The 18,894-nt window shown below is 45.4% G+C and overlaps 9 protein-coding genes across 9 annotated transcripts; 5 read left to right on the forward strand and 4 right to left on the reverse strand.

Annotated features, from left to right (window-relative positions):
• Positions 1-254: 254 nt before the first annotated feature.
• On the reverse strand, positions 255-5,628 carry BBOV_IV011770 (snf2-related chromatin remodeling factor SRCAP). The gene is made up of 3 exons (XM_001611047.2): positions 5,213-5,628; positions 3,547-5,177; positions 255-3,455 (listed from the first exon to the last, which is right to left on the reverse strand). Exons 1-3 carry the CDS (start codon positions 5,601-5,603, stop codon positions 315-317), a joined length of 5,163 nt encoding a protein of 1,720 aa, XP_001611097.2. The 5' UTR covers positions 5,604-5,628; the 3' UTR covers positions 255-314.
• Positions 5,565-6,846, reverse strand: BBOV_IV011780 (uncharacterized protein). The gene has a single exon (XM_001611048.2). It carries the CDS (start codon positions 6,694-6,696, stop codon positions 5,605-5,607), a length of 1,092 nt encoding a protein of 363 aa, XP_001611098.1. The 5' UTR covers positions 6,697-6,846; the 3' UTR covers positions 5,565-5,604.
• A 169-nt stretch (positions 6,847-7,015) lies between these two features.
• On the reverse strand, positions 7,016-8,802 carry BBOV_IV011790 (phosphatidylglycerophosphate synthase domain containing protein). Its single transcript, XM_001611049.2, has one exon. The coding sequence runs from the start codon at positions 8,620-8,622 to the stop codon at positions 7,066-7,068; it is 1,557 nt and encodes a 518-aa protein (XP_001611099.1). The 5' UTR covers positions 8,623-8,802; the 3' UTR covers positions 7,016-7,065.
• Positions 8,803-9,363: 561 nt separating this feature from the next.
• On the forward strand, positions 9,364-10,350 carry BBOV_IV011800 (putative integral membrane protein). Its single transcript, XM_001611050.1, has one exon. The coding sequence runs from the start codon at positions 9,683-9,685 to the stop codon at positions 10,271-10,273; it is 591 nt and encodes a 196-aa protein (XP_001611100.1). The 5' UTR covers positions 9,364-9,682; the 3' UTR covers positions 10,274-10,350.
• An 8-nt stretch (positions 10,351-10,358) lies between these two features.
• BBOV_IV011810 (uncharacterized protein) lies at positions 10,359-11,603 on the forward strand. The gene is made up of 2 exons (XM_001611051.2): positions 10,359-11,418; positions 11,452-11,603. The coding sequence occupies exons 1-2, from the start codon at positions 10,399-10,401 to the stop codon at positions 11,581-11,583; spliced, it is 1,152 nt and encodes a 383-aa protein (XP_001611101.2). The 5' UTR covers positions 10,359-10,398; the 3' UTR covers positions 11,584-11,603.
• An 8-nt stretch (positions 11,604-11,611) lies between these two features.
• On the forward strand, positions 11,612-12,618 carry BBOV_IV011820 (putative ribosomal protein L23). The gene is made up of 4 exons (XM_001611052.2): positions 11,612-11,702; positions 11,791-12,239; positions 12,274-12,419; positions 12,453-12,618. Exons 1-4 carry the CDS (start codon positions 11,656-11,658, stop codon positions 12,558-12,560), a joined length of 750 nt encoding a protein of 249 aa, XP_001611102.2. The 5' UTR covers positions 11,612-11,655; the 3' UTR covers positions 12,561-12,618.
• A 739-nt stretch (positions 12,619-13,357) lies between these two features.
• Positions 13,358-14,818, forward strand: BBOV_IV011830 (AP2 domain family protein ACDC superfamily). The gene has a single exon (XM_001611053.2). The coding sequence runs from the start codon at positions 13,408-13,410 to the stop codon at positions 14,776-14,778; it is 1,371 nt and encodes a 456-aa protein (XP_001611103.1). The 5' UTR covers positions 13,358-13,407; the 3' UTR covers positions 14,779-14,818.
• Positions 14,797-15,450, reverse strand: BBOV_IV011840 (uncharacterized protein). The gene is made up of 2 exons (XM_001611054.2): positions 15,030-15,450; positions 14,797-14,995 (listed from the first exon to the last, which is right to left on the reverse strand). The coding sequence occupies exons 1-2, from the start codon at positions 15,397-15,399 to the stop codon at positions 14,847-14,849; spliced, it is 519 nt and encodes a 172-aa protein (XP_001611104.1). The 5' UTR covers positions 15,400-15,450; the 3' UTR covers positions 14,797-14,846.
• A 132-nt stretch (positions 15,451-15,582) lies between these two features.
• Positions 15,583-18,877, forward strand: BBOV_IV011850 (DNA gyrase B family protein). The gene has a single exon (XM_001611055.2). The coding sequence runs from the start codon at positions 15,973-15,975 to the stop codon at positions 18,805-18,807; it is 2,835 nt and encodes a 944-aa protein (XP_001611105.1). The 5' UTR covers positions 15,583-15,972; the 3' UTR covers positions 18,808-18,877.
• Positions 18,878-18,894: the final 17 nt, after the last annotated feature.

Raw genomic sequence — 18,894 nt, forward strand, 5'->3', positions numbered from 1 at the left:
TGTTGGAAATGGGATTATATTCTCATTGGCACAAAATGGCACTACCTAGATAAAGGTGAATCCAATCTATGTAGTGTTTAGCTTCCCACGGGTATAATTACCAAAGGGACACTCTGTGGTGATATAGGTGATATCCAGTAACCATACTATTGCACTGGCAACACCGTATTGTACACATGGCAAAATGCTAGAATAAACTAATATTTACTTTTGCTAGTCAGTGGTAACTTCACGAAGTCCATGCTGCAACTAGTAACTCATATCATAGATTGTCTAGTAATACCACATTACCGGGTCTTATAGTGCATATATCATTACTCTTCTACTTCGGGGTCACTACTATCCGAGTCAGTGCCGGAGTAAGACGAATCACCCGAATCCGAACTTACGTAATCGGAATCTATGGAGGCAACCTTGATTTTAACTTGCATTTCATCACGTTGCGCGATGAGTGTAGGCGTATTGAATCGTAGCAACAGCTTGATGGAATATGCCACCAACGCAGGCATTGAGGATATGATATCCGATTGGAAATCTTGGAAGTCTTTAGTCCCAGATCCGAGCTCGTTGTGATGGCTCTTAAGCGCATTGGCATCATCTTCGTCTTCAGCTTCAGCCAACATATTGACAACTCGCGATTTTGTCTTCTCTGTGGTAGCGGCCTCAACAACCGGTGCTTCCGACTCGTGTAGCACCTTTCTGCCGTATATATCATCATTGTTGCTCGAAGAACTGCTACCCTGCTCCTTTAGTATATTCAGTAGTGTATCTACATTCGAGAACCATGTATGTGTCTCTGTATCGAAGTTACCCTTATCCACTACGATATCATCTAGTCTGCGCTTCTGCAGCTGCTTTCTCCAGATATTCTCTTCAACTGTATGTTCACTAATAAGTCTGTAGACGTTAACCTCTCGTGTCTGTCCTATTCTATGGCATCTGTCCATGGCCTGTCTATCCATAGCTGGGTTCCAGTCAGTATCATAAAATATGACTGTATCAGCTCCCGTTAGCGTTAGACCCACACCACCCGCTCTGGTCGACGATATAAATAAGAAAATCTTCTGGTTTTCGTTGAATCTCGTGACTATGCGCTGCCTCATATCAACTTTTGTGGAGCCATCTAGCCTGATGTAGGTGAAACCCATGAGATTAATCCAGTTTTCCAGTATGTCCAACATCTTGGAGAACTGTGTATATAACAGACATCTATGTCCCTCGTTTTTTAATTTATTTAGCAAATTCCCTAGTACCAGGAATTTACCACAATCATCGTGTAGTAGATTTCTCGGTGGGAATAGAATCCGTTGTAGCCCCGGTGTCATTTCCATGGTCACGGTCTTATCCATAAAGTTTGACCTTATAAAGGGCCTCGAGAGCTTCTTCTGCGCTTTTCTTGCACGTAACTCTCTACTTTGGTTTAACGCTACTCCATTTGTTCCTGATATCAATACTTTTCTGGGTACGCATTGAACTGGTCTCCCTGTGGTACATACGAACCTTGACATGATCCACCAATACTTCTCTGCAATATCATCTGCGCTAGGCTGGACTAAATCGGCAAACAACTCCACTTTTGGTTTTGGTCTTTTATCTACTTTGAATAGGTTTAAGATTCCCTGTTCATTTACTTCCAGTAGTTCTCGACGGTTAACAAGTGTATCCTTGTTCTTGGATTTCGCCTGTTTAATATATTCATTTAACTTAGTGGTTCCCCCTAGGTCCGCAATATCCAATACTTGCACATCCCGATCCCCGGAATACCCAATCGTGGTAATAGGCCTTGTCATGGACATTCTATCTGGAGTGTCCTCACGTAGTCCCCCTAAGACACCGATATTGCTGCCACCATTAATCGCGTTCTCTGTAGCTGTTTGTCCAGGGGCTCCATCGCCTAGTTTCATCGGATCCGCTGGGTGATTTATAGAGCCCGTGTCTGTTATAACCCTAGATTTCACTGGTTCCATACCAGAAGAGACATATCGTCGCCAATTTGATAGATAATTGACTGGATCGTAGCTACGTACCTTTAACATCCGATTTATAAGTTGGTTACATAATCGCAGCTTCCTTCGTCCTCCAGATCTCTTGCTGGATAGGCACTTTGATATCGGCAATCTATCCACTACTGGTAAATGAACTAGCTTCTTGTGGTACCCATTATCATTTTCACTGTACAACCTGTTGAACGGGACCTTTAATCCCTGGTACGAGCGCACAAATGACACTGGTGTAGCTACTCGTTCTATTTTTCCTGTTAAACCAATTGACACTGGCAGCGAATTGGGTGGGTTCCGGTAGAACGATATTATTTCATACTTGTACAGTCTTTGGTCATGTTTACGGTCTTCCAACAGCATCATTGAGGGTATAACCACATCTTGCATCATACCTGGGTCGTAATATGGTGATTCCACTGGTCTCGGCTGCAACTGGTCTGGGTGGTTACATATCTTCCTGAGCTGCATCAGCACAAATAGCATTGACCTATAGCTTGGGTTAGACATGGCATCTACGGTACTCCTACTGGTAATGAACTCATCATACAGTATCCTCTGTCGCCGTGACAAATAGCACTTGATAACGTGCTCGTATTTCGACGGCATCTGCTTTTCTACATCCTTCTTGAGCCTCCTGAGTAGATACGGCCTGAGCACTGTATGCAGCTTCTTGACTAGCTGTGCTGTCTGGGAGTCCACTATAGCCCCTGTAGCGCCAGTCTGCTCCTTTTCGATAGACTCCGTCAGCGGGTCGCTGAACCACTCCTTGAACTCGCTATGCGAGGTGAATATATCTGGCAGGATAAAGTGCATCAGCGACCACAATTCCTGTAGTGAGTTCTGCAGTGGCGTTCCCGTGAGCAGGAGTCTTCCCTGGGTATTAAACGTTAACAGCGTCTGCCACCGCTTGGAATGGAAGTTCTTTATATTCTGTGCTTCGTCCAGTACCATATAAACCCAACTCTTGCGCTTGAGTATATGTGCATCCTGTACAACAGTGGCGTAGGACACAATACAGACATTAAAGGCATATTCCTTGTTCCATCCTACACGTTTCTTTGCGCGTTCAGCGGGTGTCCCATAGTACGACAGTATGGTGAACCCCGGGCAGAACTTTTTGAACTCCATTTCCCAGTTGAGCAATACTGACGTTGGTACCACTATTAGGTGCGGTCCCCAATTACCATGGTCGCATGCCAGGTGCGCCAGCAGCGCTATTGTCTGCAGGGTCTTGCCCAAACCCATTTCATCGGCCAATATTCCATTTGACTTGTTGCGATAGAGTGACGCCAACCACCTGAGTCCATCCAGCTGGTACGGTCTCAGCACAGCCCTGATAAGGCATGGTACCTGTACTTCATCAGGATCGTCTGATGCCACACTATCTCTTGGTGAATTCTCACTATCGTCTGACGACACTGCAGATAGCTCCTGTGGGTCACTATTGCTTCCAGCCTGTAAAGAGTGAGTTGTGTACATTGAGTAGCATTCGATGACTGGATACATCATCCGTGGCCAACAAAGCCTGGACATACTAAAGACTTACCACTTCATGCGTTGAACTGGGACTTGGTAGTTCTTGGATATCCATGTGATCGTTTTCCATTTTTTTGTACATTTCTAATAACTGCTCTATTGGCATTTCAGCGTCATTCTGCAAGGCATGGATCTCTTGTTGCTGTTTCGTGTCATCATCAGAGTCGCTACTCATATCTTGGTCAAGCGCTTCATCTTCCATTTCCTGCTTTTTGTACATATCCTCGCCGATATCAAACTCCTGCTCATCGTCTAGCTCCAGTGACTGTGGCTCCTTGGTATCTACATTGAAATTACCACCTGAAGTGGCGTCATTGGGATCCTGTGAGTCTGACTCCGTGGAATCCAGACACTCATCACTATCTGTAATCGGTGAACCCACATCGCCTGGCGTGGATGTTTCCTGGTATTCAGCTGCATACTTAGCGGCATCCTCTTGGTACCGCTTTAAAATCTCCTCTATTGGCATATTCAAGTCATCTTCCAGTGCTCCTATTTCCTGCTTGTAGTCCTGCGCCTCGTTCTCACGCTCCATGGCAACCTCCAGCTCTGCATCATCACGTTCCATTTGTTTCATTTCCTCTGATACAATGAACTCATCCTGGTCGTCAGCTGGTACGTCATCGTTTTTCACGTTCACAGCAGCGCCATCGTTAGTTTTACCGCGCTTGTGGGTGTCCGTAGTCTCCTTTTTCACATCCGAGCCCTCTGTCTTGATTCTCCTTTTGGTGCGGATACGTTCATTTTGGTTGATCGACAGCTTAATTGCATCCTCAACAAATTTGTCCAACCTCAACCGTTTCTTTTCCAGTAGAGTCGCCTGTAAATCTCGTTTCATGCGTTCCCATGCAAACTTTTCAATTTTCTTCCAGTACACTGCCACCATGTTGCATACATTCTTGCAAGATAACCTTTTATTACGCAGCTCTTCCTGCTCCAACGTTGCCCTTCGCGATTGTATCTTGGATGTATGCTTAATTGCTGACGCCACCACTTGCTTGTACTTTCTCCGCTTTTCACGATGTTCCCCAACCACAAGGCCCTGGAAGTCGTCCATCTCCTTGAGTGCGGAGTTCCACAATGATGCATCCGATGACTTGTGTGGTTCTGTCTGTTTTGTCGGTATGTTACGACCCATTTGGGAATAGAGTTCCTCGAGCTCCTTTTGGTGCGTTTCAAGTTTGATAGTAATCTCTTTGGTTGCTACTTTGAATTCCTTGTACAACCCACCTAGTGACACTAGGAAATCCTGGTCAACCTCTACATTTGGCTTTGACATTGCAACAAGTTCGTCTAAAGCCTCTATCCTTGAGTGCAATAGCCTGAAGTACTCCATATCTATCATTGCTCTGTCATCTTCCAGGATGCTCCCTAATTTACTGTTCTTGTACCTGCTGCCACTATCTCTGCTGGAACTTTTATCTTTGCAGTACGGTGCCGAAATTCTCCTAGGGTTTGCCGCGAGGTTAACTTTTTTCTGCGGCATCTTGCCGCCGAATAAATGCTTCTCTACATATTGTATCATTGGGTGCTGTACCATGTACTGCTGGACTCCGCATGAAGACCTGCCTCCCACGGTAAATGGGCTGGAAAATGACATGGAACGCCCTTGAGGCAATCCCATATATCCCATATTGGGTGCTGAAACAGTGTCACAATGTGTTCAGGTAACTTACCATTGATTGCGTTGAAGGATGTATCAACTTGGGCGGGACCAATAGCTCCGTATCCATAGACCATTCGTGGCCCATGAGCTGCTGTTTGTGGATATGCGCCATACACGTCACCCATTTGCTGGAATGCTGCTGGCGAGATGTGTCTCGTGGTATTGACGTTATGTATACCGTAATTCATGACGCCGCAGTCCCCGAAGCTTGCAACGGGTCCCGCCAGAGTTTGCATCTGTGTCTGCCAGTCGGAAAATGGCGGCATTGTATATGGCTGCGGGCAGTACTCCATTGCAGGTGGTAGTGAATCATTTGCTGTAGTCGTCTCCTCCTTTACCTCCGAGGAGGCACTGTCCTTGGAGGACGCCGGTACTTTATCTCCCGGGCTTTCAGCGGCCATTTTATAATCCCCTTGGTATATGCCGTCTAAAGTGTCCTCTGCGTTTGGATTGTATTCTGGAAACCGTAGGGTTGTTCACAAACCCCTTTTTAGTCACCGCTTGGTGCTTAGCTTCTGCGATTAAGCCTAGTATATCACGTTCAATCTGCTTGGGTGATGTCTGGGTCCCCCCTAACACAATTGACCGGTCACTTGCACTGGTACCAGTAGATCTAGACTTCAAGGTTTTCTTTTCAGGTTGCAAGCCAGATGCACCCGGTATGGGTGCGACTTTTGTTGTGGATCCGGATAGATCACTATTATTGCCAGGTTGTGGCAAATCCGTACGTTTGAGTTGGTTGGTGTTAGTTTGGTTGTTTGGGATACTTTCTCCCGAGGTGTCCTTTGACTCCCTCACAGTACGTGGTGACAAGTCCCTCTTGGTTAAACTACGGTCTGGTTTCCTGTTGCCAAGATTATAGAACTCAGTTGGTACATCTTTGCTCCTAAAGCAAAGCGGTACGTATGGTACTTTGGGTTGTGATCCCGAGAGCAGTCCGTTGCGATAGGTACTAAACAGCCTGCGCAGTCGAGCTGCAATCCGAAGTTTCACTGAAACTTCACGCTTCGATGCTGATATAGCCGAGAGCTCCTCCTTAGATGCGGTGAAGCTGTTGCGCAACTCGCGATAGCGTCCAGAGAGCTTTCGCAGCTGTCGGTTGGCTGTTCCGAGTTTATAACCAAATCTCCTTATCTCCCACTCAGCCCAGGCAAGCTTGGTACGTATGAGTGACTTTTTGATATTATCCTTCTTGCTTGGTGGGTTAAGACCAAGCAGCTCTGCGACAGGCTCGAGTTGTAGTGGTTCTTTTAGGGGTCGCCTACCGTTATCGGCGTCCCTTCCGTGTAATCCACTGTTCTCGGTGAGATGTGACTGATACTGCTCTTGGTGGAAGATAGTGATGGGTGTAGTATCGTGTGTATTACTACGATTCTCTGTATGGGCACCCGGGCATCTCCCGTGGAGTCTTACAGCGCCATGCAAGTGATGTACGTAGCTGTATACAGATAAATAATTGATGCACAAATAGAGTAAAACGCTAACAATGTGCATGGACTTCGTTAGCTATAAACAACTGTACTCTAGTTCTGCTGTGGAATCTGTTTATAAACACAATGTAAAAGGCGTTATAAACATTTAAGATCAAGAATCATAGTTTACACAGAATACATGTATTATGGAGACAGTTTCGTTTTGGTTAATATGGCTCAATGGAAGGATAGGGCCCAATGCATGGGCCTTGCGGCGACCGTGGTGTCTTGAGGGGACGAAAGAAGAAATTTGTACTCACGTATATCATTTCGTGGATTATTATATAAAGTGACTTTTTAGGCAATGCTATCCAGATTATAGGTTAAATTTTGGTCTATGTGTGTCACCGGGTATGCGTATGCCCATTATTTAGGGGTAATACAGGCTAATTCAGAGAAATGAGTTCATTATGCGACTGACTACGTATTGCGATGGCCCAAGACGTTCCTTAACAGTTTCGTAGGGTACGTACTCTGAATACTTGAGCATACCGTATAGTTCACGCCTCATGAACTTTCGGATTCTTGGTGAATTGGTTTCCACCAGCATTGTAATTTCCATATCCTTATCATATGAGCGTTTACCGTAGTTTGAGCTTCCGATAACGGTTGCGCATGGTGGTTCTACGCAGGCGTCAAACTGCGCTTCGGAAGTGTGCGCTGCTTCTAGTGGTAGTCTATCCTTCAGTATCCATATTCCCTTTGCGTGGAATGTATGGTTAGGTCGGTTGTACTCCATGTATATATCATCTGGGTACTTTGAATCCTGTTTCAATCCATTGAAAAGCCAGGTGGCAGCTGTACTGTAGCAGAGTGCCACCATTCGTTTCAGGTGTCCATCTTTGTAGAACGAGTTTGCATATGGACTTGATGTGACCACTTGCAGCGGCGTTGGTTTCCCCAGTTGTAGTCCGAACTTCAGTATTTCCTTGAACATGTTGACATACCTATCAGTGAAGTTGAGGTATGCAGTAGCGATGAACGTGGAGAAGCCTTCCTTTGCGTATCCCAGCAGCCACTCTTCTAGCATATTGACTCCCTGCATGAAAGCCGGTTTAGTAAAAGGCAGGTGTAGGCATATTTTAATATAGCAGTAACATCCATTCTCCGTGCCGGTATTATCAACAGCTTCTAGATCACCGGTAAAACCATGTGTCTGTCCATATTTCTCAGATACAACCCGTTTCTTTCTTGGTGACTTTGCAGTATTTTCACTGTGATGTTTCTTACGTTTTAATGAGTTTTTCCTCAAGACGTCCTCGCACATCCGTACCATTTGCTGGGTACGTATATAAAGTTGTTTCCGGAATAGCATGTTATCGTCCAATGGGTTGACCATATCCGATATCCACTCTGTTGTGAGGTCCTTAGTCAGTGTAAAACTGGCAGACTGGTAGGTTTTAATGAACGTATGCATAAGATCTGAGAATAGCGGGTCCTTGACCAGCATATAACGATCATATCTGTCCACAAAGTAATCTCGCCCTGCGTTAGCCCCTGTTATAATGCAGTCATCATCGGCTATGTATATTTTGATGTGCATTGTCCCGAAAGCCTCGCAATACGGCGACTTGAATATCTTACTAAGTAACCGTCCTAGCAGTGGGTTGTGGAACAACGACACTGTTGTTCCATGGTTTCCCCCGAGGTAAGGTTGCAGTTGTGTAAGTGGGCTTACGATGGCTCCTGATAATCCCAGCCTTGACGTACGTGCCTTATCGACCAATATATCGATTGTCAGTTTAGGGTTGCGTTTTTTGGCTGCCACTATGCATTCCAGCAACTTACTTTCAAGTTCACCGCATCCTACGTATAGACATGCTAAAACAACCCTAGATCTAGCACCTCTGAAGCCAGTACAGAGCCAGTTGTAGAAATCAGCGGGTCCATCTAGGAAGGACACGCATTCATGGTCTACTGCGCACTCCAAAATTGAATCGTCATTCATGTTGAAAAGGGCACCTTCCAAGGGTCATGTTACAGCCAGAAAGAATATAACATGCAGGGTCCTATATAGACATCGCGTTGTACGAGACAGTTAATTCCCCCAAAACAATTACTTTTAGCGATTAGACGTATGCTATATCTACAATGTGTGTTCACAGTGGTACCATACGCGACACTGATGGACCAATAGTGACTATGAGTGTCTAAAAAACGTATATTTAGTAGACCCCCAAAAAATTAATGTCTATAACAATACTCAATGTGTTTATTGAATAAAATGGTCATCTAGGGAATAACGTGAAGTTAAACAGTTGGGGGAAACCATGACGAGTAAATAAGGTGTAGCCAGTACATAGCGATTATCTGTACGCTTTTTTATATTGTAAATAAACATTGATAGTGTACCTGAATAGAACGCGTAGGTTTACTAAAAACGGTGACACACATGTCATAACTACAAAAGCATACAGGACAATTAATTAGATATATACTTCTTTAAAAAACAATGTGTAGATGTATATCCACGGAATTGCCTGGATAGCGTGGATTAACACTTATCAATACCATGTCTTGGTATGACACGGTATAGAACATGGTCCATGGAGAATTTTCACAGCCGTTTAATTTTCATGCTACAGGTATAAACTAGATGTGTGATATATATTGACGTAAATGCAGCCCCTGGTTATGTGGGTAGTGAATATGCATTGCGAGCCTTGGTCGGGGCGACGCAGTGGCATAACCACGGTATAAATATAGACGGATCTGTGTCATACCATGTTATTTACTAGTATAAAGTGCCTAATCTTAATTATGCCCCATCGTGCGCCATTAACGAGTTAGACAGGACTTTGGTCTCGTGTCTCCGTGCGCCGCGGAGGGATTTGCTGACACAAGTGTTGACACCCTTTATTTTATGCTTGTAGCACTTTTTATCAAAACATTTGTTGTTAATTAATGGTTTTCTTGCGTGTGTAGGAACAAGGGAGGACAGTGCGGCAGCTGCAATATAGGATCGCGCCTGGCAGTGTCCAAGGCAAGACCATAGAAGCAACTAAATCATGGAGCGTGAAAAGCATATTACTACGCATCAGGTTCCATTACGTCCTCCGGCGGCTTGTGTATCATCGGTAAAGCTCTCAAGTTTACTGGCGTACGCAATAGTCTTTGTGAACGCTGTGCTCTCTGTTTTTATCGACAGTTACATCAGATTGCACTCTAGTTGCTTTGAAATTCGGTCAAATGGAGAGCTGATCGCATTAAAGCCTAGTAAAGTCAGTTTTGTGGCATCGTGGATCCTAGTTCATAACGTGGCACTACATGAATTAAGCCATGATTTATCATATTTTTCATCATGGTGCTATACCAACCGGGTTTTGGGAAAACCCGTTGAAACAGCATCTGGCATTGGTTGCAATGTGTCATTATCTTCTGGATCGTCGGACTCCTCATTGAGCAAAGACTCGGGGTCTCTTAAGGATAGCCAGAAGCCTCGTAAACGCAAGTCCGTGACTTTCAATGAGCACGTCGAAGTGCGTTTGATAGCTAGTTCTCGTGTCAGCGATTACCAATTGGGTTACTTCGTCAATCGGTACAACCTGGTGAATCAATTCACTCTGATCCCAGCGAACACATTTGTACAACGGCAATGAAGTGCTAAACATTGCCGGATATTGAGTTGACGATACAATGCAGTCGCTATGTCAAGGACCACTATTTTTAATGTCCTATGTAATTCTCGTATATTCAATCATGCTACACATTTTCGTTTATAAAAATGTACTCACAGATTAATAAATTCATTCGCTTGTATAGGTGTATATATAGACCCGTACTGCCTTATTCTGGCATGGACTTTGGTTACACATTACCCCGAAGGTTGCACGGCAGTGGTATAAATGGATTCCAGGCAAGATATACAACCAGTACATCGGTTCTAGAAGATACAGTGGACGACCATGACGTGGATCGCAATTTCATGTCTAGCATAGCGAATAGCATCGTCTTCGACCGACAAAAGTCTAGTAAACTAGTGAAGGAATATGTCAAATCAAGGAATGTTGTGGACATTATTGATTCACTGGACCCCTCGTGTGGTTTCAGGACTGATCACGTGACACCACCGGTAGTCCAGAAGGCCTTGGAGATATCTACTATATGCTATGTATGTGCCTCGAGTGGTGTATCCCTTCCTGAGGAGGTAGTAATTGGTTATTGCAATGGCTTCTGCAAGATACTGTCACGCATGCTCGTAGATACACCCGGGGATAGTCTACTGGAAGCTAGTAAAGATATATCGCAATTATCACTGGCGCTCGGTAATATGTTACTTAGCGCTGCCGAGTACGGCAAAATAGCGCCTGTAAAACACGTGCCATTGAGTCTGCTTGGGGATGACTTATGCAACCCGTTCTTGGATATGGCCTCCGGGTCATGCATTAACGCCGTGGCGTTCATAGCTGCCTTGGATGGAGTAGGCCAAAGCAGCAGTACCTACAATCGAATCCTCGAGGCACTTAGTAAAAAGGAGATGTCATTAGAATTGCGTGATTTTTACTATACAAAGTTATGGATACACTTCTTAGGCACTGTAGTACCTGGATTTAGGAACCAGTTAGGCAAGGGGGCTTCCACCTTCTTGGATAACGTCATCATGTCTGAACATATAGTGGAAGCCGCAGTAGCATACGCCGAAAATGCATTGTTCAGCAAAATGCGTGAACAGAAGCGTGACGTTGACATGAACTTTTTAACAATCGAGCCTTTTGTGTATCCACTGGTGTCCAGCTCAGCGAAGGTAGGTATATTCAATGCAGTGTAATGTACACAGGAGCTCTATGAGCCCGATAACCCGGAATCATACTTTGACCAAGGATCAAGTACGTGCCTCAGGGAATATTTAAAGTGGCGAAGCGCCATTGCTGAAAGTAGTGGGTGGAAGGTAGTGAGAGTGGGTGTGTAGAGTCGCACAACGTATCCTCTATAATAACACTGTAATTCCACATTAGATCAACATGGGTTGATGTAATACACTATGTTTTTACTTAGTAAGATATTCATGGCTCCGCCAAAGTCGCCAAGGTAAGTAGCACTGTTGCTAGGTGTGTCCATCTGTATTACACAGTGATGTTATAATATGTGCCACTTAATGTTTATTATACCACTGTAGGAATATCTACTTCCCATGGCAGACAATATGCGTTCATCGGACAGGTGCTTTTTTAGAGCGCAATCGCCTTGCGCTGCGCGTACCTATAAATCTAACGAAATTCGAGATACGTGAGTACTTGCGTAAACTGTACGGTGCCCAGGTGATTAAAGTGAACACTTTAATCAAGGTACCGCGCATAAAGCGCGACCCCGGCAGTAGGAAGCCTAGATATTATCGCAACGGTCCCATGTATAAAAAGGCAATTGTAACCTTGGAGCACTCTGTGCCTGACGAAGTCAAAATGATAGGCCGTGACTTTGAATTAGGTGTTAATCCAGCAATCACCAAAAAGAATGTACACTATGGCAAGAAGAAGGACTACAGTTACGTCCCTGATCGCAGGTTTGACCCATTTACTGGTGAAGTTGATTATGCCTGGAGGCTGCCGTTAGTTAACCTATTGGCAGGTAGGACCTAGAGTATCGATTATATGTTTATTAGATGACGACTGGGAAACGCATCCCGATATATGGGACCAATCTGACCATCAGCGCATGGCACCGGATCCTACGGAACCACATCTGCACGGTGGTTCCTATAAGTATAACAAGAAACCTGACATTGTACCAGACCAGGTATATCCCATGGTAGGTCATGGAATTGCTAGTTACAAAACACAGATGGACCTCACTCCATGGCGTCGTAAACTACAGCGCAAAGAGTCTGAGGAAGGATCTGGCATAGGCCCTGCCACACCTACTCCTTGGAAGTTTCCCAAGGAACATTGAATGTCACTTGGGTACCGGGGCATTAGATACACACACTAACAACATACACATTGTGTTATGAATGGTTAAGAATGATATCAAAGACATAGTGGACACCAAAGAATAAAGAGTTGCCAGATATCCACGGGCTCATGTGTGTCACTCAAGCAGCGCATATAGACATGACACATCGGTAACCTGAGTCGGTACATTTACACATCGGGTGCTAATAGGGTCCTTTACTAAAATGTAACGTTGCAGCCTCGTGTCCTTCTTCCGTGAAGCAACGTCATCAATGCATCGAGGTGCACCAAGGGCACACACATGTCTACATTCCATCTTCCACGCACTGAAAATCATTCTTAAAACCTGTTAACAACTAATTTCTATTGTTGTGTATCAATATTGTATGCAATACTAATCGTGTGTGACTTTTTCTATGTTCCTGTGTAGTAGTACCTTGTTTTTCAACTAAAGGTGTACACATTTGTTTTTGCTGTTGTCTACCAGTGTTATACGACATCATCTGTCTAGGTGTATCGTAGTTATTATCGTTGTGGTAGTAGTACTAATTTTCATTTCTGTCATTGCTCAGCCCTTGGTCTATTGTTGCATAGACCCTTGATTAAGTGCTCTGCGTTAACCCAGGAAAGGACTTGGTTACTCCCGGTATCACCAATACCATAGGAAGGTCGAGTTACCTAAAGAAATATATATAGAATCACGTCCTTGGAGTTGACGTGGTTTTGATTTCTTGTCTAATTTTTGCTTGTATACTGTCATCATGGAAAATAGAAGCCAGAGTGGTACGCCTATAAGGAATCCATTGTATTATCAACATGGTTCTAGATTTGTGAGAAGTAATGCAATGGATGGCAACCCTACTGGTGTAACCCATAGCTCAGCGTTGAATCCTTACCACGTATCGAACAAAGGACTATATGCACATAGTAGCGAGATGGATTCTACAAGCCGTTCCTTGTGGAATGTAGCGGAATCCACCTTAATGAACCCTCAGGAGCATCATGGAGGATGGGTGCCTGTGAACATGCCATACAGTGGTATGCACCAAGCAGTGGCACCGGTAAATCATCCCTTTATACCAACTGACCCTATGTACATGGATTCTTCCGGGTACATGCGTACTGAGACCCATTTGGCTGAGGATGAAGGTGATTTCGTGGATATGGGTTCTAACCTACTCAATAGAACCGTGGATGAAAAGGAGTCAGTGGAAAGCGAGCAGGTTGACGAGAAGGATGAATTTGCAAGGACACTGCCACCTTCACTCAGGAAGCAATATGAGATATTCAACACCTACGGCACCATAACTGAGCAGTTGCGCCAGGAGTTCGTTAGGCGCAGCAAGCTGTTCCCCAAGGTCCGTGGAGTCTGGTTCAACTCTGCCCTTAGGCGCATGGGATGGGTAGGTCAGGCATACAAGAAGTGCAAGCGCATTGAGAGGATATTCTCCGTGAGGCAACATGGTTTCGCTGGCGCTCGCGCCCTTGCTATAGAATTCCGTAACTCCCAGAAGCCCACTTTAAAAGCGCTAGAGCAATATGACGAAACCGCGTCACAAGCAGATACGGCGTATGACAACGGGAGTAATGACTTCGCCATGGCAGAAACCACAGACCCGGAAAAGGAGATTGTAGACGAACTGATTGAAACTCAGACTACCTGCGCTGAGCACCCTGGTAGCTATGGAATCTCACTGAATGAATCGGGTAATACCACTAAAAGTGAAGCCACGCTGTGCTCTGAAGGTGATATGGACCAGCTGGGTAACACCGTGGGTCATACATCCTTCGAAGACGACATCTCAAGCGAGTTCTACTATTATAAGACTAACCTCACACCCGAGGAGATTGTACACCGGGACCATATGTGCAAAAAGGCGTTAAAGTTCATGCTGCATGAACTGTCGCACCTAATTGACCTTGACATACCATTACCCGGGCTAAACAAGGATATGTGCCAAAAGGGGATCCAATACCACCTTGGTGCTATTGAAAAAGCAAAGAGTGCAAGGGAGATGGTGCCATATATAGCCATTTTCGGGGGGCATATCTGCCTAGGTATACCACCACTTGATATCCCCTATAACGAGATATACAGCATCATCTCGCTGTTATCGTATTCATTGCCTCTTGGCACTGAGTTCAGTGCCTCGAGTACAATGCCTTTTGTCAACAAGAAATACGTTGCTGACATCCGGGACCTCATTGTATCATGATATTTTTTTGTATTCATTTTTAATCGCAAGAAAACATTAGATATCACTTTCATAGATTAAACAGTGTGTTACAGCATCTGGCTTGCCAACATACCAAAGTAATATGGTTCATTGACGTTAATGAAGTCACTAGCCGGTATAGGCTGGTAGAATTCATCATGCATGTAATGCAGCCTGTCGTGAACTGTTGCCGGCGCTTTCTTGAACCCGCGTGCATCTAGGAATGTTTAAAAGGTTATCACTAAACTTACAGCTGGGTTGAGTGGCATTGTACAGAGCACGTTGGAACAGACTGGCCCTGGCATCCGTAAGTATTACATCCTGCTTGTTCAAAAAGTCAGCAGTACGCCTGGAGTCGTTCTCCAGCTGTTGGCGCATCTTCCTAACCCTGCGCCTTAATGCGATAAGTCTGTTCTGGTCCTCTAGAACCTTGTTCCAGTCATGCTTGTTGTAATGGTAGTGCACGTTGAAGTAAGGGTAGGCCAACTCATCCGGGGAAGCGCTGTCTGGCGCATCGGGATAGTTGTCATCACCCCTTTCGTCCTCGGCAATGACATGTATCAACCCACGGGTGCCCAGCAAAGCCGCTATGGCGGCGTAACCTATAGTTATACCTCGCATCGACACATCGGCATTACAACAGATACATGGTTAACACACACACTTTTTAGCCTAATAATGCTATATATATTAAAAACACAAGGTGTGTAGCATATATGACGACATCAATCTGATGTGGTGTGTAAGGCCTCGAGCGCTCTCCCTGCCAGGATACCTGATCACTACCCCGGTAACATGGAATAATTATACACGCATAATACAAATGAATAGTTTAGTATCTAGGCAATAGTGTATTGTATTGCTGTGATATAACTACACGCTGTTGTGTCTAATTGCCGGTGTAGGAATCTTGAATCTTGTCTTCAGGGTCCCCGAGGGTTTGAGTTGTGGTTTATTACGTAGGTCTATGCAGGAAGGACGATTATGCACTATTCGATGGGCACTGGTATGTGGTCAGTCAGTTGACATCCTAGAGCCTGTAGAGAACTTGACTTTAGCTATCCCAGAGGCATACATATTTCGTATATCTGTTATGGCAACATCGCATATGGCATAGTTGTGTCCAGCATTATTCACATGTTCCGGAGAATGACATGCCACGTACAGCTTCTAAGATGAAAAGAATGTACAATAATGACTGGAATATCCCGCCTCACTGCTACTGGCAGATGGATACAGGTGGTTTTGCAGTGGTGTATAATTCTGTTACTCTATGAAGCGCTGTATGCATTGGCCGTGACTACACGCACTGTACCCAATGGCTCGAAACCGACGTTATCGATATTGTCATCGGATAGCGCTATAACGGGAACTCGCCCTTATAAGGGGTTTGTATTCAATGATGCACGTGGATATTATCCTGAGACCGGGCGTGTATCTAGATCTAAAACTGCAAACATCAAGTCGCGGGGACTACGCACGTATTCTACAACTGAGGAGTCCCTAGAGGAAGATCTGATAAATGAAACGGATGAAAGCGTTGTACCAGACAACACGGAACTTGAGGCCGCCAGTAGCGTTAATCAGGAATATGTGGAGCTACAGGATGGCCCCGAAGTGCCACGGCCAAGGTTATCGGAGTACAGTACCGACGACATTGTCGTGCTGCAGGGCCTAGAAGCAGTGCGCAAGCGCCCTGGTATGTATATTGGTAACACAACAGAAACCGGGTTGCACCAGCTACTATTCGAAATCCTGGACAATTCAGTTGATGAGTACCTAGCGGGCTGCTGCAATAAGATTACAGTAACCCTGCGTGCAGACGGGTCAGCTGAGATATCGGACAATGGTAGAGGTATCCCATGCGATGTATCCGAGAAGACTGGCAAGTCTGGTTTGGAAACTGTGCTGACTGTATTGCACTCCGGTGGTAAATTCAACGACACTACGTCAAAGCCGACTCCAGAGGACCAGGTCGATGAATTCTATGATACGCATATATCTAGAAAATTCAGATCACAGCACGTGCGCGGGCTGCGGAAGCGCTTAAAGGATGCCAGTAGTAACCCTTACGAATATGCCTCAGGGCTCCATGGAGTAGGGCTGTCCGTGGTAAATGCGCTTAGCGCGTGGCTGCGCGCTGATGTTTACAAAGGTACGAAGCAGTACAGTATCCAGTTATCCAGGGGCATGGTGACTGAACCCTTGTCGGTATCCAAGTGCGCTAAACGTACTGGCACCACTATATCGTTCATGCCGGATTACGATCACGTGTTTATAGCGCACCACGACCATCAGGTGGATACTGAATGCCCCGGCTGTGCCAGTGCGTTTAATCACGATACGGTGCGAAACCGTATAGAGGAGCTGTCCTACGTCAATCCCATGCTTACACTGCGGCTAGTGGATGAACGACTGGTGAACGAAGATGGAAGCTTCCATGAGGAGACGTTCATGCACAAGGGAGGTACCCGAGAATTCCTCCAGGATATCATCAAGGACCGAGTGCCGCTATACAAGTCAGCCAATATCATCAACATACGAGGCAAGTCTGGCGGAGTGGAAGTAGAGGTGTCCCTGAGCTGGGCCGCTGAAACCTATGCGGCCCAGCTCAAGGGGTTCGCTAATAACGTAAGTACATCCGCAGGCACGCATATTGAAGGCTTCAAGGCAGCTATAACCAAAGCAGTAAACCACGCATGCCGACGTGCTGGGCTATTCAAGCATAAGGCACCATCAATCAGTGGAGAATTCATACGAGAAGGGCTTACCGCCATTATATCGGTCAAGCTTATGGGTGCTGAATTCGACGGTCAAACGAAATCTAAATTGGGTAACCAAATTGCACGCACTGCAGTGGAGCGTATAGTGTCGTACCAGATGAACGAGATCCTGGAAAAGCACCCGCAGCTGCTAACGGCAATATATAACAAGTCAATAGCAGCGAAGCGAGCTTTCGAGGTGGCGAAGCACGCCAAAGAACTTGTAAGGCAGAAGAACGCCAACTTCTTGACAACAGGGCTGCCTGCCAAACTATCGGATTGTACATCCAACGATATAGGACTGACTGAACTGTTTATAGTCGAGGGTGAAAGTGCCGCTGGTAACGCTAAACAAGCCCGTAACCGAAGGTTCCAGGCAGTATTGCCACTTAAAGGTAAAATCCTAAATATCGAAAAAATCAGCAGTGACTTGAAAGTCATGGAAAATGAAGAGATCAAGCTACTGATATCGTCAATCGGGCTAGCTGTCAATCCACAAACATGGAGGCAAGATACTTTGAGCCACGTGGAAAACATGGTGCCCACATCAACGAGGGATGCCTTAGTGGCTACAGGGCCTGTAGGTACAACTGTGGATACTACAGAGGCTAGCAGCAGTGACTCTGTGGATAATAATAATGTTACCGCCACAGATAATCTAGGTAACATCCCAGTAGATGCCAGTTCACTGGCACAACTACCGCTGCGATATGGTAAAATCATTTTGCTGACGGATGCCGATGTTGACGGTGCGCATCTAAGGATACTGCTGCTGGGACTGCTGTTTCGTATATGCCCACAGCTATATGAACATGGTAGGGTGTACATAGCATGCCCGCCGCTATACCGTATCACCAATATGCGCAAAGGCAACAAAGCAAGGAATGGCCCTAATGCGTCCGCATACACATACGCTTGGAGCGAGGAGGAGCTGCCAATTGCCATTAACAAGGAGATGGCACCTTACAACTTAGATAGCGTGCCTAGTGAGGATATAGCAGATACCGAACAAACGCCAGAAATTAAGCCAGACTCAATGCGAGGTATAACAGTACAGAGGTTCAAGGGACTGGGTGAAATGATGGCCCAGCAACTGTGGGATACCACAATGAACCCTGATAAGAGAATACTGCGTAGAATATCAGTGCAAGACGGTATGCGCGCCTCGAAAATGCTGGAGCTGCTCATGGGTGGAGACGTGCAGTCACGCAAGGAGTTTATATTCACACATGCCGATGCATTCCAGCTACATGACCTAGATAGGTAGCCCGGCACAATGCATTGGGCACGCACAGTGACTAATGCCACGTACATCCCCTATGTTGTACAGTAGCCCAAACAATAAGGAGACACA

The sequence above is a fragment of the Babesia bovis genome (genome assembly GCF_000165395.2).
Source record: "Babesia bovis T2Bo chromosome 4 map unlocalized Chr4_1, whole genome shotgun sequence".
Lineage (NCBI taxonomy): Eukaryota > Apicomplexa > Aconoidasida > Piroplasmida > Babesiidae > Babesia > Babesia bovis.

Coding starts and splice junctions, on each gene's coding strand:
- BBOV_IV011770 (XM_001611047.2), bottom strand. CDS start 5,603: ATGGCCGCTGAAAGCCCGGGAGATAAAGTACCGGCGTCCTCCAAGGAC. Junction 5,178..5,212: donor ATCCTTCAACGCAATCAATG/GTAAGTTACCTG, acceptor ACACTGTTTCAG/CACCCAATATGGGATATATG. Junction 3,456..3,546: donor CCAGTTCAACGCATGAAGTG/GTAAGTCTTTAG, acceptor CACTCTTTACAG/GCTGGAAGCAATAGTGACCC.
- BBOV_IV011780 (XM_001611048.2), bottom strand. CDS start 6,696: ATGCACATTGTTAGCGTTTTACTCTATTTGTGCATCAATTATTTATCT.
- BBOV_IV011790 (XM_001611049.2), bottom strand. CDS start 8,622: ATGAATGACGATTCAATTTTGGAGTGCGCAGTAGACCATGAATGCGTG.
- BBOV_IV011800 (XM_001611050.1), top strand. CDS start 9,683: ATGGAGCGTGAAAAGCATATTACTACGCATCAGGTTCCATTACGTCCT.
- BBOV_IV011810 (XM_001611051.2), top strand. CDS start 10,399: ATGTACTCACAGATTAATAAATTCATTCGCTTGTATAGGTGTATATAT. Junction 11,419..11,451: donor TGGTGTCCAGCTCAGCGAAG/GTAGGTATATTC, acceptor TAATGTACACAG/GAGCTCTATGAGCCCGATAA.
- BBOV_IV011820 (XM_001611052.2), top strand. CDS start 11,656: ATGTTTTTACTTAGTAAGATATTCATGGCTCCGCCAAAGTCGCCAAG. Junction 11,703..11,790: donor GCTCCGCCAAAGTCGCCAAG/GTAAGTAGCACT, acceptor ATACCACTGTAG/GAATATCTACTTCCCATGGC. Junction 12,420..12,452: donor CAGACCAGGTATATCCCATG/GTAGGTCATGGA, acceptor TACAAAACACAG/ATGGACCTCACTCCATGGCG.
- BBOV_IV011830 (XM_001611053.2), top strand. CDS start 13,408: ATGGATGGCAACCCTACTGGTGTAACCCATAGCTCAGCGTTGAATCCT.
- BBOV_IV011840 (XM_001611054.2), bottom strand. CDS start 15,399: ATGCGAGGTATAACTATAGGTTACGCCGCCATAGCGGCTTTGCTGGGC. Junction 14,996..15,029: donor CAATGCCACTCAACCCAGCT/GTAAGTTTAGTG, acceptor AAACATTCCTAG/ATGCACGCGGGTTCAAGAAA.
- BBOV_IV011850 (XM_001611055.2), top strand. CDS start 15,973: ATGACTGGAATATCCCGCCTCACTGCTACTGGCAGATGGATACAGGTG.